The sequence below is a fragment of the Accipiter gentilis genome, unplaced genomic scaffold (assembly GCF_929443795.1).
Source record: "Accipiter gentilis unplaced genomic scaffold, bAccGen1.1, whole genome shotgun sequence".
Lineage (NCBI taxonomy): Eukaryota > Metazoa > Chordata > Aves > Accipitriformes > Accipitridae > Astur > Astur gentilis.
Window position 1 is genome coordinate 918618 of NW_026060956.1, and position 13291 is coordinate 931908.

Consider the following 13291-nt stretch of genomic DNA (forward strand, 5'->3'; position numbering starts at 1 on the left):
AGCTGAAAAATCCTTGACTTTAGACTAAACACTACCTAGCAACAACTGAAAACATCAGCGTTTTCAACATTCTTCGCATACTGAACTCAAAACGTAGCACTGTACCAGCTACTAGGAAGACGATTAACTCTATCCCAGCTGAAACCAGGACAGAAGCAGAGCTGAGTGCCCGGCAGACAGGGGCTCTGCGGGGAGCTCTGCTCTCTGCTTGGTTCCAGGCCGGAACCCGGGGGTGGTTCGGAATCCCTTTTGCTGGAAGGAGAAGCGGTGGGCTCTGCTTGGGGCTCGCTCTTTTTCTGTCCCTTCCCGGTGCACAGGCAAGCAGAACGAACGAAGAGAGCCCTGGTGATGTGACTGCCCTCCATCACACACCTGCAGCAGAAGCTGAGTCACCGCCATGCTGAGTGTCGCTCTCATCTCGGCTCTGTCCCCCGAGCACTGGTCCTCCAGCCGAGCAGCAGAGGCATCGCTTCTCACCTTCTTCCTCTCCTTCTCTCTTGCCCAGTGGAGGACGTTAAAGGCCAGAAGCCTGGAGACCCTGATCGAGGGCCAGGCAAAGGTGAGAATGGCTGCCTTTCACCTGCTTCTCGCTGTGCCAGGGATCTCTGGCAAGTGGGGTGACCTTCTGCAGGGAGCTGAGAGGGTGGGGAGCCACGAGGAACACCAGCACGTCCTTGCTGGCGGCGCTGGGAGGAAACCTGCCGTGTGGGGCAGAGAGCCCGGCAGGGTAGAGGGTCCCAGCTCTGCCGCGCTCAGGCTGCTGGTGCCGGGTGGCAGCTCGCCGGTGGCCCTTTCTGCTGCAGGGCTGCTCTCTAAGCACAGCCTGGTTCTTGCAGGATCATCCCACCCAAAGGCCTCCGTTGGTTCCTTCTGGCAGTGGAGGGGGATGTTGCTACTCAGCAGGTGAGTTTGGAAAAGACAGGCAGGGAGGGCCGCCTTTCCTCCTGCAACCAGCACTTCTGCAGAACATGGGATGCTGCTGTGGCTGCCTTTTGCCTGAGCAAGTCTGTTCCCATCGCTCTGCAGCAGGAGAGAGCTGAGCCCTCGGGGTCCCTTCGTTCCCACCTGAAGTCCCTCCCTTGCATGCAGGGGCAGAGGGGACATTGGCAAGCGGTCAAGGTGCTGCCTGCCGCTGGTGCTCCATCCTCAGAGCTGGGCAGATGGGTCCTTGCTCCTCGGCTGGAGTCAGCAGGAAAAGAGCTCGCTTGTCCCTTGAGTGTCACCTTGCAGGTTTAGCACCCCAAGGAAGGATGTCACCTGGACGAGGAAGGACACCCTCTTGACAGTGGCCACTGAATATGGTTCTCCAAGGACATGGAGTCTCTGCTGCTGCGCACAGCTTGGAGGAGGGCAGGGCGAGGGCTGGGCCAGGCTGGCCCAGCTGTCACGGTGTAACACCAGCTCTCAGGAGCCTCTGAGATGGAGCCCCGGAGCCGGAGCTGCGGTTCCAGCTGCCCGCTCCCTGCCCGTCCTGCCGCACTGCTCTGGACCACACGTCAGGCAGGGCAGGGCAGGCTGCAAGAGCACTGGCCTGGCAGTCTCCGTTGACGGGGTCTCGCTCTGTTTTCCTTTGCAGCTGGAGGGAGCAGGAGGAGGAGGAGAAGGGGGCTGCTCCTCTGTGGGGAGGATGGCACGCTGCCCCAGCCCATCCAGGTAAGCCAGCCTGGACAGCGGGTCCCCAGCCCTGTGCCTTCTCAGAGAGGCAGTATCCTCAGGAGAGGAACCAGGAGCTCTGGGGATAGGGGATTTGGCTCTTCACCCCCAGCATAGCCTTTTGGTGCCAGCCCGCTTGGGGAGGCAAGGAGCCAGGTCTGGGGCAGTGCTCTGGCCACTGCTGTTGCAAGGCAGCTCCCCAGCCAAGTGACTGTCGTCCTGCCTCTCCTGCAGGAGCTGCTGGCTGTCCTGCACCAGGAAGGGCCATCGACAGGGCATATTCTGGAGGGCTGCCAGCAGGACGGCGCTTCGGGAACTGAGGGAGGCCCTGGATGGCAGTGTGGACGTCGACCTGGAAAGCCAGCCTGTGCTCCTGCTGGCCATCATCTTGAAGGTGAGCGTGTCTGGCCTGCAGCTGGAAGAGCTCCTGGCTGGCCTGGAGTGTTCAGAGGCTCACCTGGAGCTCTTGGCATTGCAGGACTTCCTCCGAAGCATCCCCAGTAAACTCCTTGTGACCAACCTCTACGCAGAACGGATGACAGCGATGGAGAGGACAAGCAAGCAGGAGAAGGTGGAAGAGTTGGAAGCCTACGTGTGGCCAGCAGCCTGCCTGTTTAGCAGGAGCACTGACTACTGGCTGAGAGCAAATGCAAAGCTGTGCAACACAGCCGCTGGCTCCCACCTGCCTTGTGCAAGCCTGGGGAACAGCTGTGGGCAACATCTGCTTTATTGACGTTGGGTTTCTCTTCCCTCAGGGTGGCCAACAAGTTGCCTGCAGCAAATCTCCTCGTCCTCAAGCGGCTGCTGTCCCTGCTCCAGCGCATCGAACACAACGTGTGCACCAGCAGGATGAGCTGCAGCAGTCTGGCCATCTGCATTGGGCCAAAGCTGCTGAGTCCAGCCGACAAGGACCTGCTCCCGCTGGAGCTGCTGCTGGAGGTGACTGACAAGGTACGCTGTATTTCCCGTTCAGCTGCAGCCTTCCCGGCCCATCCGAGCTTGGCCCTTCAGAGGTCCCTGGTTGCCTCCTCTCTTGTGCAAATGCTGGTGGGGTGGCTGCCTGGAAGAGCAGCCCCACAGCAACAGCCTTCTGCGCAGAGGCAGGTGTCGGGAGTGGGAAAGGCTGCTTCACACGTTTTCAGGCACTTGTGCTGAAAGCAAGGCTTGCCTGTGTGCAGGTGAACGTGCTAGTGGAGTTCCTGATTGAAAACTGTAGGAAAATCTTTGGGGAGGAGATGGCTGGCCTTTCCAGTCCACCAGCCGAGGAGTTGCCAGCGCCCATGGGCAGATCCACAGGTATGAGGAGGGACTGAGGGTTGTCACAGCCTGAGCAGACAGCCGGTGTAGGGCTTCAGGTTGCTTTAGCTGTTGTCTGCTTCCAACAAGCCACTTCGCTGCACATGCTTTGGCTTTCCAGAGCTGCCTTTGGAAGAGCAGTGTGGCCCTGCAGGCGAAGCGGCCGTGGAGCACCAGGCAAAAGCCTTCCTGGACGCACCACCCTCTCTGCTCATCCTCCAGAGAGCAGCAGGGGCAGACACAGTGATGGGATCGGAAACAGCAGAGGTATGGCAGCTCCACAAACACTGGGACAACAGGTCTCATGTAGGAGGGGAGCTCCTGATGAGTCCAAGTAGCTGCTGTGCCTCTTCCTGGCATTCCATCTCTTGTGGCTTTCTGTGGGTTTGGGTTTTTTTTCCCACTGGCATGATACATTGTAAGTAAAACTGGAATGGTTGTTTCTCAAATGCGTTAGGCATGTGCTTAACCAAGGGAAATACTTACAAAGTACCTCCAGAAAGAGAGATTTCAAAAGCAAAGCCTCCTACCACAGAAGGTGTTATTGCACCAAAGGGATAGCCGCAGAGCTCTGTCTCAGGAGGGCAGAAGAAGCCCTGGCAGAATGAAGCGGGCAAGCCTTTTCTTGCCCGGAGGGGGACCACAGGCTCCCTGCTGAATGGCCCCCACAAGCGTCACACACCTGTGTGAACATTGTGTTCCAAAGGGAGGCCCTTGGAAGACAGGGCTAATGCAAACCAGCCAAAAGGATCTTCTCTGTAGAGCTATGGTAGCAATTTGCCAAACAGTCGCCTGCTACTCCGGAGCGTCCCTTGCCACCTGCTAATGCCGACATTTCTGGTTTAGGCACCTGTTGTTTTGCCTCCAGCCACCCCAGAGACCGCAGTGGACTCCCTGGTGTGCGCAGAAGAACTCAAGAGCCCTTCAGAGGAAAGCAGGTAACATGAGTCAGCTTTGGTTAAATCCAGAACTGATTCCAGTTGACCCTGGCTTTACCTATCTAATCACACTGTGGGATGGAAAGGTTTGCAGGCTGCCCCCAGGAAAATGAAAACCGAAGAAAAAGAAGGAGAAAAGAGGCCTGGGCAGAGGAGAGGGAATGCCAACAAGAAAAGGAAAGAAGGAAGAGAGAAAAAGATGGGGACTGAAAGAAAGCAGGAAGGGCCAGAAGGTGAAGAAGCCCAGGTGTGTCCCAGGCTCTGCTGCCTGTCTTTCCCAACTCTGAACACTGCTCTACATCAGTCGAAGTCGCTGCCAAGGACGGCAAGGGACGGTGCTGCACAGGCTTTGGAAAGAACTCCGTGGCAGCTCCCCAGGGGCTCCCCATCGAGCCCTGCTGCGTGGTATTACCCATGGGCATAAGAGGCCAGAGCCATCCTATAGTCAATGCCAGCAATGGCTCTCTCTTCTGGGCTGAAAACAAATCCTTGTCGACTGTGTTGCCCAAAGAAAGGGGAACCAAGTCATGCCTGTTCCTGCCTTTGTGGGTTTCTCTGTGCTTTCTGACTCTATCATTGTAGGTGCCAGTTTCCTGGAACTGGCTGAACCACGGTGACTCCCGGGCTCCCGCACTTCATGTGCACAATAAAAGACATTTTCTTTTTTCTTACTGTGTCTGCTGTGTGATCTTCTGGCTGAGGTAGAGGTTGTTTTGTGATAAATTGTATTGGAGGAGTTTGGGATCATCCCTTGTCCCAGAATCCTTTCCAGCAGGCATCGGGGCTGAGTTCAGGGGCTTTAGGAGTGAAGCACAGAATCACACAGAACGGCTGAGGTTAGGAGGGACCTGTGGAGGTCATCTGGTCCAACCTCTCCGCTCAAGCAGGGCCACCTAGAGCAGGTTGCGCAGGACTGTGTCCCCTTGGGTTTTGAGTATCTCCAAGGACGCAGAGTCCACAACCTCCCTGGGCATCCCGTGCCAGCGTTTGTCCCCTCTGACAGCAAAGTTGTTTCCTCATGAGCAGCTGGAATATCATGTGCTTTAATTTGTGCCTGTTGCTTCGGGTACTCTCGGTGCACACTCCTGAGAAGAGCCTGGCTCCCTCATCTTCCTTCCCTCCCAGAAGCTTTTTATACACATTGATAATACACCTCCCCTCCCCTCCAGTCTTCTCTTCCCCCAGCCGGAGAGCGCCAGGTCTCTCAGCCTCTCCTCACATGGCAACAAGAAGGAGAATTTCCACCGGTCCTCTTCTGGACACTTTCGGAAGGCCTCCCTCCCTCTCTCTCAGATGAGAAATCTGAGCCATTAATCTACATCTAGGTTTCCTCATCAGCTGCGCGATTGCAGTTTGATGTGGTGGTGCAGAAACAAAAGTGGAAGGAGCTACCATCTGTCACCTACCATGAAGGTCAGCTGTAGCGGAGAGGATGTGTTCGCTGATTTGCTGCCTCTGTAAGAGCAGGCCCATGCTCCATTAGGAATTCAACTGCAGGTTCCTCCTCTCATCCCAGCCAGGTCCCTTAGTGGTCCCTTGGCTTTCCTGGCTGCTCTGCTGGTTCCCTACTGGCACAAACCAGAGAGGAAACCGTGCAGTGCTCAGCTCTTCAAGGGCTGACATAATGAGTAAAAGGGGCAAAACTTTTCTCTCTTGTTGCCCGAGCTGAGGAGGATATGTTTTTAGTGTCAGCAAAGGCTTTTGTGACTCCGTCACGTTTTTCTTCTTTTGTTGTATTTTTTTAATTTAGAGGAAAATTAATCAAGGCATCCAAAACGATTCTAGGCTTGATGGTGTCAAAATAAGCCAAAAATCAGTTTGGAAGACTGACATTTCAAACTCTTCTTTCACTGCTAGACATTCCAGAACAGCCACAAAATTACAGGCTCAGAGTTGAAACCCAGTGTTGTGGCTGACCTGAAATTTTTTCTCACTTTTTTTTTTTTCATCCACCGATAGTTATTGGAGGAAAAAAAGGGGATTTCTTTCAAAATAGAACACTTCTTTTCCTCTGTCCTCCTCCTTCTTTACCTGTGATCTGAATGTTGGTGCTTTTAACGTGGGAGTATTTTAGTGCTGTGTCACTGACGTAATAGCTGTGATAGAGACGCTTATCGAAGGACAGGTAGAAGTTGACACTGGAGATCTTCAGGCTGGAGAAGTCAAAGGAAAAAGAAGGGGGCTGGCGTTGCCTGGAGAGGGAGGGTCCAGTGTCCAAACTAGGTCAGCTTGTGTCCTCATCTCCCATGCAGCACGTGACTCGCACGCGTGGACTGCAAAGCAATGTGACTCCCAGAAAAAGCTCCAGGTTGCCCCGCAGCACTGAATGGGAGCTCAGCCCTTGCCAGCGGGAAGGAAACAAGCCCTGCAAGCACACGCTGAGGCATGAGACCTTGACTGGGGCTAAGGGCTATGTCAGGGGACCCACGTGAGAGAGACCCCCAGCCCCTGGAGTGGCGGCTGGAAGATGGGTAGGTGAAAGGATGACCTGATGGGAGCCCTGCAGGGCCTCGTCTGTTGGACCGACGGGCACCTGCCCTTGTCACAAAGAGCATCTCATGGGCTGGAAAAGGGATGCTCTGGAGATGCTCTTCCCTGCGCTGGGGTCCCAGGGAAATTACAAGGCCTCACCAAGGAAGCTGTGTGGTCCACTAACGGTCCCCTCTCCAGCAAGGGTAGGAAGGGGATTTAAATCAAGGGAGCTTGTCCAGAGAATGAGGAAGCAGTAAAATGTCAGCATGCTGGGTCAATCAGCAGTGGATCACCCTGTGCTGCCCTTGCACGTCTGGTCCAACCCCACTCCCACGTCTGTGTGCGCTTTCCGAGGTGACCGGTCCCTGCCCTCCTGCCCTGGTTGTGCTCTGTAGCTCTTGGCAGGGTTTTCAGGGAGTTTGGCCCTTGGTGCCTGCTCCTCAAAATAGGTTTCCACTCCACGAGCTTTCCAGCCTGTCCCTGCCCAAGGGACAGCCCAATTCAGCACCCGTCACCACGCACCACAGGGCTGGGTCCATACTCCCGCTCACAGCAGTCGTGACACAACCAGCTTTCGCAGCTGCAATGCTGTCATGACTCCAGAGCTGTTGGCTGTCCCACACAGCGTGTCCCGACAGTCCACGTCCACAGAGGAACATACAACTATTGCCTTGTGTTTGCTGGGTTTGGTGCCCACCAAAGCCGTTCTATCACTCCCCCATCCTCAGCTGGACAGAGGAGAGAAAAATATAACAAAGAGCTTGCAGGTCGAGATAAGGACAGGAGAGATCATGCACCAATTACTGTCGCAGGCAAAACAGACTCAGTTTGGTGAAAATTAACTCTATTTATTACAAATCAACCAGAGTAAGGTAATGAGAAATAAACCCAAACCTCAGAACACCTTCCCTCCACCCCTCCCTCCCTCCCGGGCACAATTTCACTCCCGGATTTCTCTACCAAACCCCCCCAGTGGCACAGGGGGACGGGGATGGGGTTTACGGTCATCACACGTTATTTTCTGCCGCTTCATCCTCCTCAGGGGGAGGGCTCATCACACCCTTCCCCTGCTCCAGCGTGGGGTCCCACCCACGGGAGACAGTCCTCCAACAAACTTCTCCAATGTGGGCCCTTCCCACTGGCTGCACTTATTCACAAACTGCTCCAGCACGGGTCCTTTGCACTGTGTGCAGTCCTTCAGGAGCACAGTGTTCCAGCGTGGGTCCCCCATGGGGTCACAAGTCCTGCCAGAAAACCTGCTCCGTGGGATCCTCTCTCCACAGATCCGCAGGTCCTGCCAGGAACCTGCTCCAGTGCGGGGTTCCCACAGGGTCACAGCCTCCTTCGGGAACCCACCTGCTCCGGCGTGGGGTCCTCCACAGGCTGCAGGTGGATATCTGCTCCACCGTGGACCTCCATGGACTGCAGGGGGACAGCCTGCCTCACCAGGGTCTTCACCACGGGCTGCAGGGGAATCTTCGCTCTGGCGCCTGGAGCATCTCCTCCCCTCCTTCTTCACTGACCTTGGTGTCCGCAGGGTTGTTTCTCTTGCATGTTCTCACTCCTCTCTCCGGCGGCAGTTTCTCCCCCGTCCCAACTTTTTTTTCGTTCTTAAAAATGTTATCACAGAGGCATTACCACTATCGCTGATTGGCTCGGCCTTGGCCAGCGGCGGGTCCATCTTAGAGCTGGCTGGTATGGGCTCTCTTGAACACAGGGGAAGCTTCCAGTAGCTTCTTACAGAAGCCACCCCTCTAACGGCCCCCCGCTACCAAAACCTTGCCACACAAAACCAATTCAGTGTGTACAATGACTTTGCAGAACATGTGATTATAAATATGTGTGTGTTTTAGCAATAAAGGGTTATCCATCGTCTGCTTTCAACTTTACAGGCGTCCATTTATTTCCACCACCTGCACGGGCTCACGAAGCTGCGGAGAGGCGCCTGTAAGAGAGGAGGCTGCTGAGGCCCCACTGCGGCTGTGGGGCCGGGCGGGTGGGAGGGTGCGGGGCAGCATTGGGCGCCTCACGGGGTGCGGATGCCTGGCTGCACGTGGGAGCTGTGGGCATGGAGAGCTCCGTGCAGAAAATGGGGCGCCCCGCACCCCTCGTCTGGGGCTCTGCTCGCCTGCCCACGGCTCGTCTCCTCTCGGCCCTGACCATCCTGACCTGCCTGGCTCTGCACATGCCTGGAAGGAGACCTGCCTGCAACAGACTGAGGGGACCAAAGCTGGGCACAGCACTGCAGGGCCAGGAGAGCCTCCTGTTCGCCTTTCTCAGCGTGCCTGGCAGAGACCAGCACTCGGCTGCCCTGCCCGTCCCTGACCAGACAAGGGCACAGCCTCGGCTCTCTGCTCATCCAAAGAGATAATGTACCCCTGCACAGAAAAATACCCTGCCTGTGCTGAGAACACGCACGCTGGCAGTGCTCAGGTGCAGATGGGACGGACTGACTCTCTTTCTCCAAAGCAAGGCCGAGAGCTGGGAAGGTTCCTCACCACGGTCTGAGTTGCTGGGACACCCGGGCCGAGGTGAACCTCTGGGATTTCGGCATCCCCTAACAGGGTGATTTCTGCTGGTAGGTTCACTGGCAGGCAGATGTCACGATTGCAATTCTCACTTTTAATGGCTGTGTCTGCCTCCGTCTGTTGCTGGGTCTGCTCTTGTCGAGGCAGGGTCACTTTTAAATAACACTTGCCACAGGAGAAAGGGGTTTCAGAAAAGAGTGCCCATGTGAATTGAGAGGCCAGTTAAAACATCTTGCAGCAGCAACCTCAGTAGACTTTGGCCGGTAACTGACTCGGCACTCCAGAATACCCTACCTCTAAATGCTTCGTGGCTAATAGCAGCCATCTAATACAGAAGTTTGGCAAAAAAACTCCCAACAACTCACCGCCGTCTCTTCCACCACAGACAGATCACACAACACAATATCATTCCAAACAGCACGGAGCCCAAGACTGCCACGGCACCTTCTATGCAGTAGTACCGGAAATCTTGATGATCCATAGCATTTGTGCTTCTCTTGCCATCCGCACCTGGAGGAACAATTCTGTGCATTAGTGTGTCCTGCACACTGCTGGTAATCTCACAGGAGGTCTGACATTGCCAGGAAGTGTTCTTTCTCACTTTGTTAGCATCTCTGCACCAGCGAACATGCTGGGGCTGCAACGTTTCCTTGGTTTCAGTAGAAGCAAAGGAAACTCTCAAAGCCATTGCAAATTAATGCACTCTGGAGCCTCTCTTTCTCCTCAGAGCTTTGCTTACACTCTGGTACGGCCGTAATCCAGTTTTCCCAGTGTCACAGGTTTGCTCCCCCTTCTTGGCCACCCGTCACATTTGCACACAATTTCTTCTGCGCTCACCCACCTTCACTCTCCAAGGCTTGCTAATGGTGCTGCCTGGAGGCTCTCTCTGGCCCTTTGGGACAAGTTGTCCCACTGAACAGGACTCATGAGGCCAGATGGAGAGCATGTGGGGGAGCGCAGCTGTTTGGGCAATCGTTCCTTTGAGCAACACAGACAAAACCCATCCCTGCATCAGGGAGTGCCACCCCCAGCTCTCTCCCCAGCCCAGCACCCACACCCCAAGGGGATGGAGTCAGGTCCTCTCAGGAGACACCTGAACCTCGTTCTCCCTCTTCACCTTTTCTCCAGCGCGGGCATGGCCTGCATGCCCCCAGGTTTCAGGACTTGTCTCCCCCTTATGGCCCCCTGCAAGACTGCTAATTACCTGCATTCTTTGGAGAAAATTGATATCTCCTGGCATGGTGGGCTTCTCCAGGGCTGGACAGCACTGCCACTGCCAAGAATCAGAGAAAGGTAAAGCCTCAGCATGGCTCAGGCACAGAAGGTGCAGGAGGGTGGCACAGGTTCCCTCTAAGCCCACGCCCGATCCGCCAGTGAATCCCTTTGGACCTCAGTTCACAGGAGGGATCCCCCTCTGTGGGGGACTCAGGGCAAGCTCTGGGATGCAGGTATTGCAGGAGGCACATTCAGTTAAGAGTTGTATTTCCCATCATCTGCTGAGGGTGGTTCAGATGGCCTCATTCCCAAAACGGCAAAGTTCTGAAATGCCTGTGAACAGGGTGCAGTGGGAGGTGAGCATCTCACTGCACCCACACAGAGGGTTCCGAGTGAGTGTCTCTCTGGCACACCGATGGCAGTAACCTCCACACCCCAGAGATGACAGTCATCCTCAGAGAGCCGTTCCTGGCTTCTTTTAGAACACTCGCTCTGTACGAATAGTTTGGCTGCTGACAACATGTGCAGTAGCGGGCACCAGGGGAAGAGGCTGCAGACACACAGTGATTTTGATTCATGACACTGGATGACTGAAGGACAGCAATTACCTGGCACGCCTGTTGATTGAATTGCCCCTGTTTTTTCGTCAGAGACTGGCACTGCGTGACCATCTCCGTCCTGAAACGCCTCCTTCTCCACAGTCTCAGGGTCCACCTCTTTAGAAAGAAAGTGGCTCGGTTTAATTAGAAGTAACCGTTCCTCATCAGGAACGCGGTATCTTCAGGAGGCAATACTTCTCAAAATCCATTAATAACGCTTAGAAACAAAGCCTGGGCATTTGGGGGTGCACCTAGTCACTAGTCCAAACAGCGTGTCATTCATGGAGAAAAATTTAAGCGCTAGACACTTTCCAGGTTACCAACAGACAGCAAATCCTGACCTGCTGAGAGTGCAGGGGATTGCATGTGATCTTGTTCACATTCCACTTAGTGCATTTTTGGCAAACTGCAAGATGATGGTAAATTACTTGCTTCGCAGAAGACAGGAAGATGCTGTAACCAGTTCAGCTGGGGAAAGAGTCCTTCTGAGAAGCACTTCCCACCATACCAACTCCACCACATGGTAAGGGTAACAGACACGCATGGTGGACTGAACCGCAAGCTCTTGCTACCATATTCTGGGCACTTTCACAAGTGGCAGCGAAGAGCCCACAGTCCCCCAAAACAAGAGGAAAACCACAACCAAGTTATCTAAAACACAACTAGAAACAGACAGGCAAACCACCCAACACTGAATTCACAGCCCTTCATTTTAGCTGCCTTCAAGTTAGGTGTCTGGCCTTCAGCTGGGTGTCCAGCTTTTACCTGTCCCTGACCCCGAGGTCTCACCGGGACTCCTCAGACATCAAGGAGAACAATGGGGTTAGACCAGGCTGTGAAGCCGGGGTGCTCCCATCCTGCCCAGGGGATGCCTGCAGCCCAGGCAAAGTCTGCCGGTCTCAGTGACCCCAAGCTCCCGGCGCATCCTGTCCACCGGCCGAGGGCACTCTCCCTGCCAGCGACTGGCAGGGTGCTGGCCCTCTCATGGCTTATCAGGAATCACCTCCTTAAGCCAAGTCCCTCACACACTCAAGGTGTGAGCACCGCCAGCTCCTGCCAGCTGGATACCAACATCTGCCCAGAACAGCTCTGGCCAGTAACGCTATAACTGGGCCAGCAGCCATCCCTGGGGCTCAGCTGAACCACAACTGGCAGCAGAGACTCTGCACCATCTCTACAGCTCACCAGCACCAGCAAGGCGTGAAGTTTGAGTGACAGTGCAGTGAGGCTCTGATCGATCCCTTCCTGCTGCGTAGGCTACGGCTTGTCCATACATGCATCTGAAACCTCCGCTTCCCAAGTCTTCCGGTTATACCCACCACGTGCTGCTTTGTCCAATTCCTTCAAGATTTCCTTTAGGACATCTGGCGACCGCTGGGAAGATTTTCCTATTTCAGCTTTAGCTTTGTACCTTGCTCTTTGAGGACCTTAACAGAAAGTATAAAGTTAAATTTCTCAAGAATAACATACTGAAAACGAGCGCTTAGTCTGTGAAGTCAGTCAGGACTGACTACTCACCCCTGGGATGCCAGGTGAGCTCCAGCGCAGGACCCGGCCGAGACGCTGGAAAAGCCCTCCCTGTACCCACGTCTGCAACCAAACACCCAAGAGAAGTTCCCATCATACATTGTCATATACACCGGCATACTGAATAGCGGAACATATAAGGGGATCACAGAACAACATGGCACACACGATGCAGGTCTATATTCTCACACCTGCAAGAGACATCTTGCTCACATTCGGGCTTTGAGCTGGCAGCTCTCAAAGAAGTAAAAAGCCATGACGTACCCGTGCGATCTCCCTGCACGTCAGCCCTGGAACCCGGCTGGGAAGCTGGATATCCACTGCGCCCAGCCACGTCTGTAAAACAGAACAGAGAAGCTCCCGTGAAATATGTCAATAGACTTCTTCAGATGTGAACGGCAACACATGCAGTTCAAACGCAGGATTGCTCCGTGGCACTCGTCTCTCCCTGCCACTCAGGAGCACCGTGCAGACCGTTACTGGGTGCCTGGACCATGCCGGTTTAAAACAAACCATGCACAGTGCTGCCGGCAGAAAGGACTCCCTGGAGCTCACACCAGCTCCAAACTCAACCCCAACAAGCCCGCTGGCTTTGCAGCAGGCACTGGAGGCAGCGCAGGGTCGGAGAGGCTGGGAAAGAATGTTTTGCAAGGCAGAGCGCCCCAGGCCGCGTCACTGAGCCTGACCCATTCCCTCTCTGCTCTTCTGCATGTCTAAGCATCGGCCAAAAAAATATTAAATTTCACATGAACGAATATTAAAACCTAAATGCCCGCTCGTTCAAGTGACGTACCTGTGGGGTTGCCCTGAGGCTCCCAGACAAGATCCGGCTGAGCAGTCGGGCGGCCACTGGCTACAGGCACAGCTGTAATCAAGCACGTTTCCATTAGAGGCTGTGATCTACTTCTTTCTCAGTGACCTGCAGTCACTGGAGGGGGGTCAGGTAATGACGTGGGACCCAGACATGGGTGGAGATTTCCAAAGCTGCAGAGGGCCTGGGGGACGTGGCTTCCCCTGAGGAGAGCACTGCGGGGCTAGAGCAGGAATGCTCCTGTTTTTCTGA

The 13291-nt window shown here is 54.9% G+C and overlaps 1 protein-coding gene and 1 long non-coding RNA gene across 2 annotated transcripts; one reads left to right on the top strand and one right to left on the bottom strand.

Annotated features, from left to right (window-relative positions):
• The first annotated feature begins 397 nt into the window (after positions 1-397).
• Positions 398-4336, top strand: LOC126037207 (T-cell activation Rho GTPase-activating protein-like). The gene is given in 10 exon segments (XM_049797471.1): positions 398-559; positions 1570-1653; positions 1888-1925; positions 1927-2047; positions 2132-2232; positions 2409-2604; positions 2832-2949; positions 3071-3216; positions 3796-3887; positions 3974-4336. Coding segments are annotated over 10 exon segments (1182 nt in total). The 3' UTR covers positions 4098-4336.
• A 5755-nt stretch (positions 4337-10091) lies between these two features.
• On the bottom strand, positions 10092-12045 carry LOC126037183 (uncharacterized). Its single transcript, XR_007505548.1, has 3 exons — positions 12021-12045; positions 10711-10818; positions 10092-10160 (listed from the first exon to the last, which is right to left on the bottom strand). It is a non-coding gene; the product is annotated as an uncharacterized LOC126037183 (long non-coding RNA).
• Between the last annotated feature and the right edge of the window lie 1246 nt (positions 12046-13291).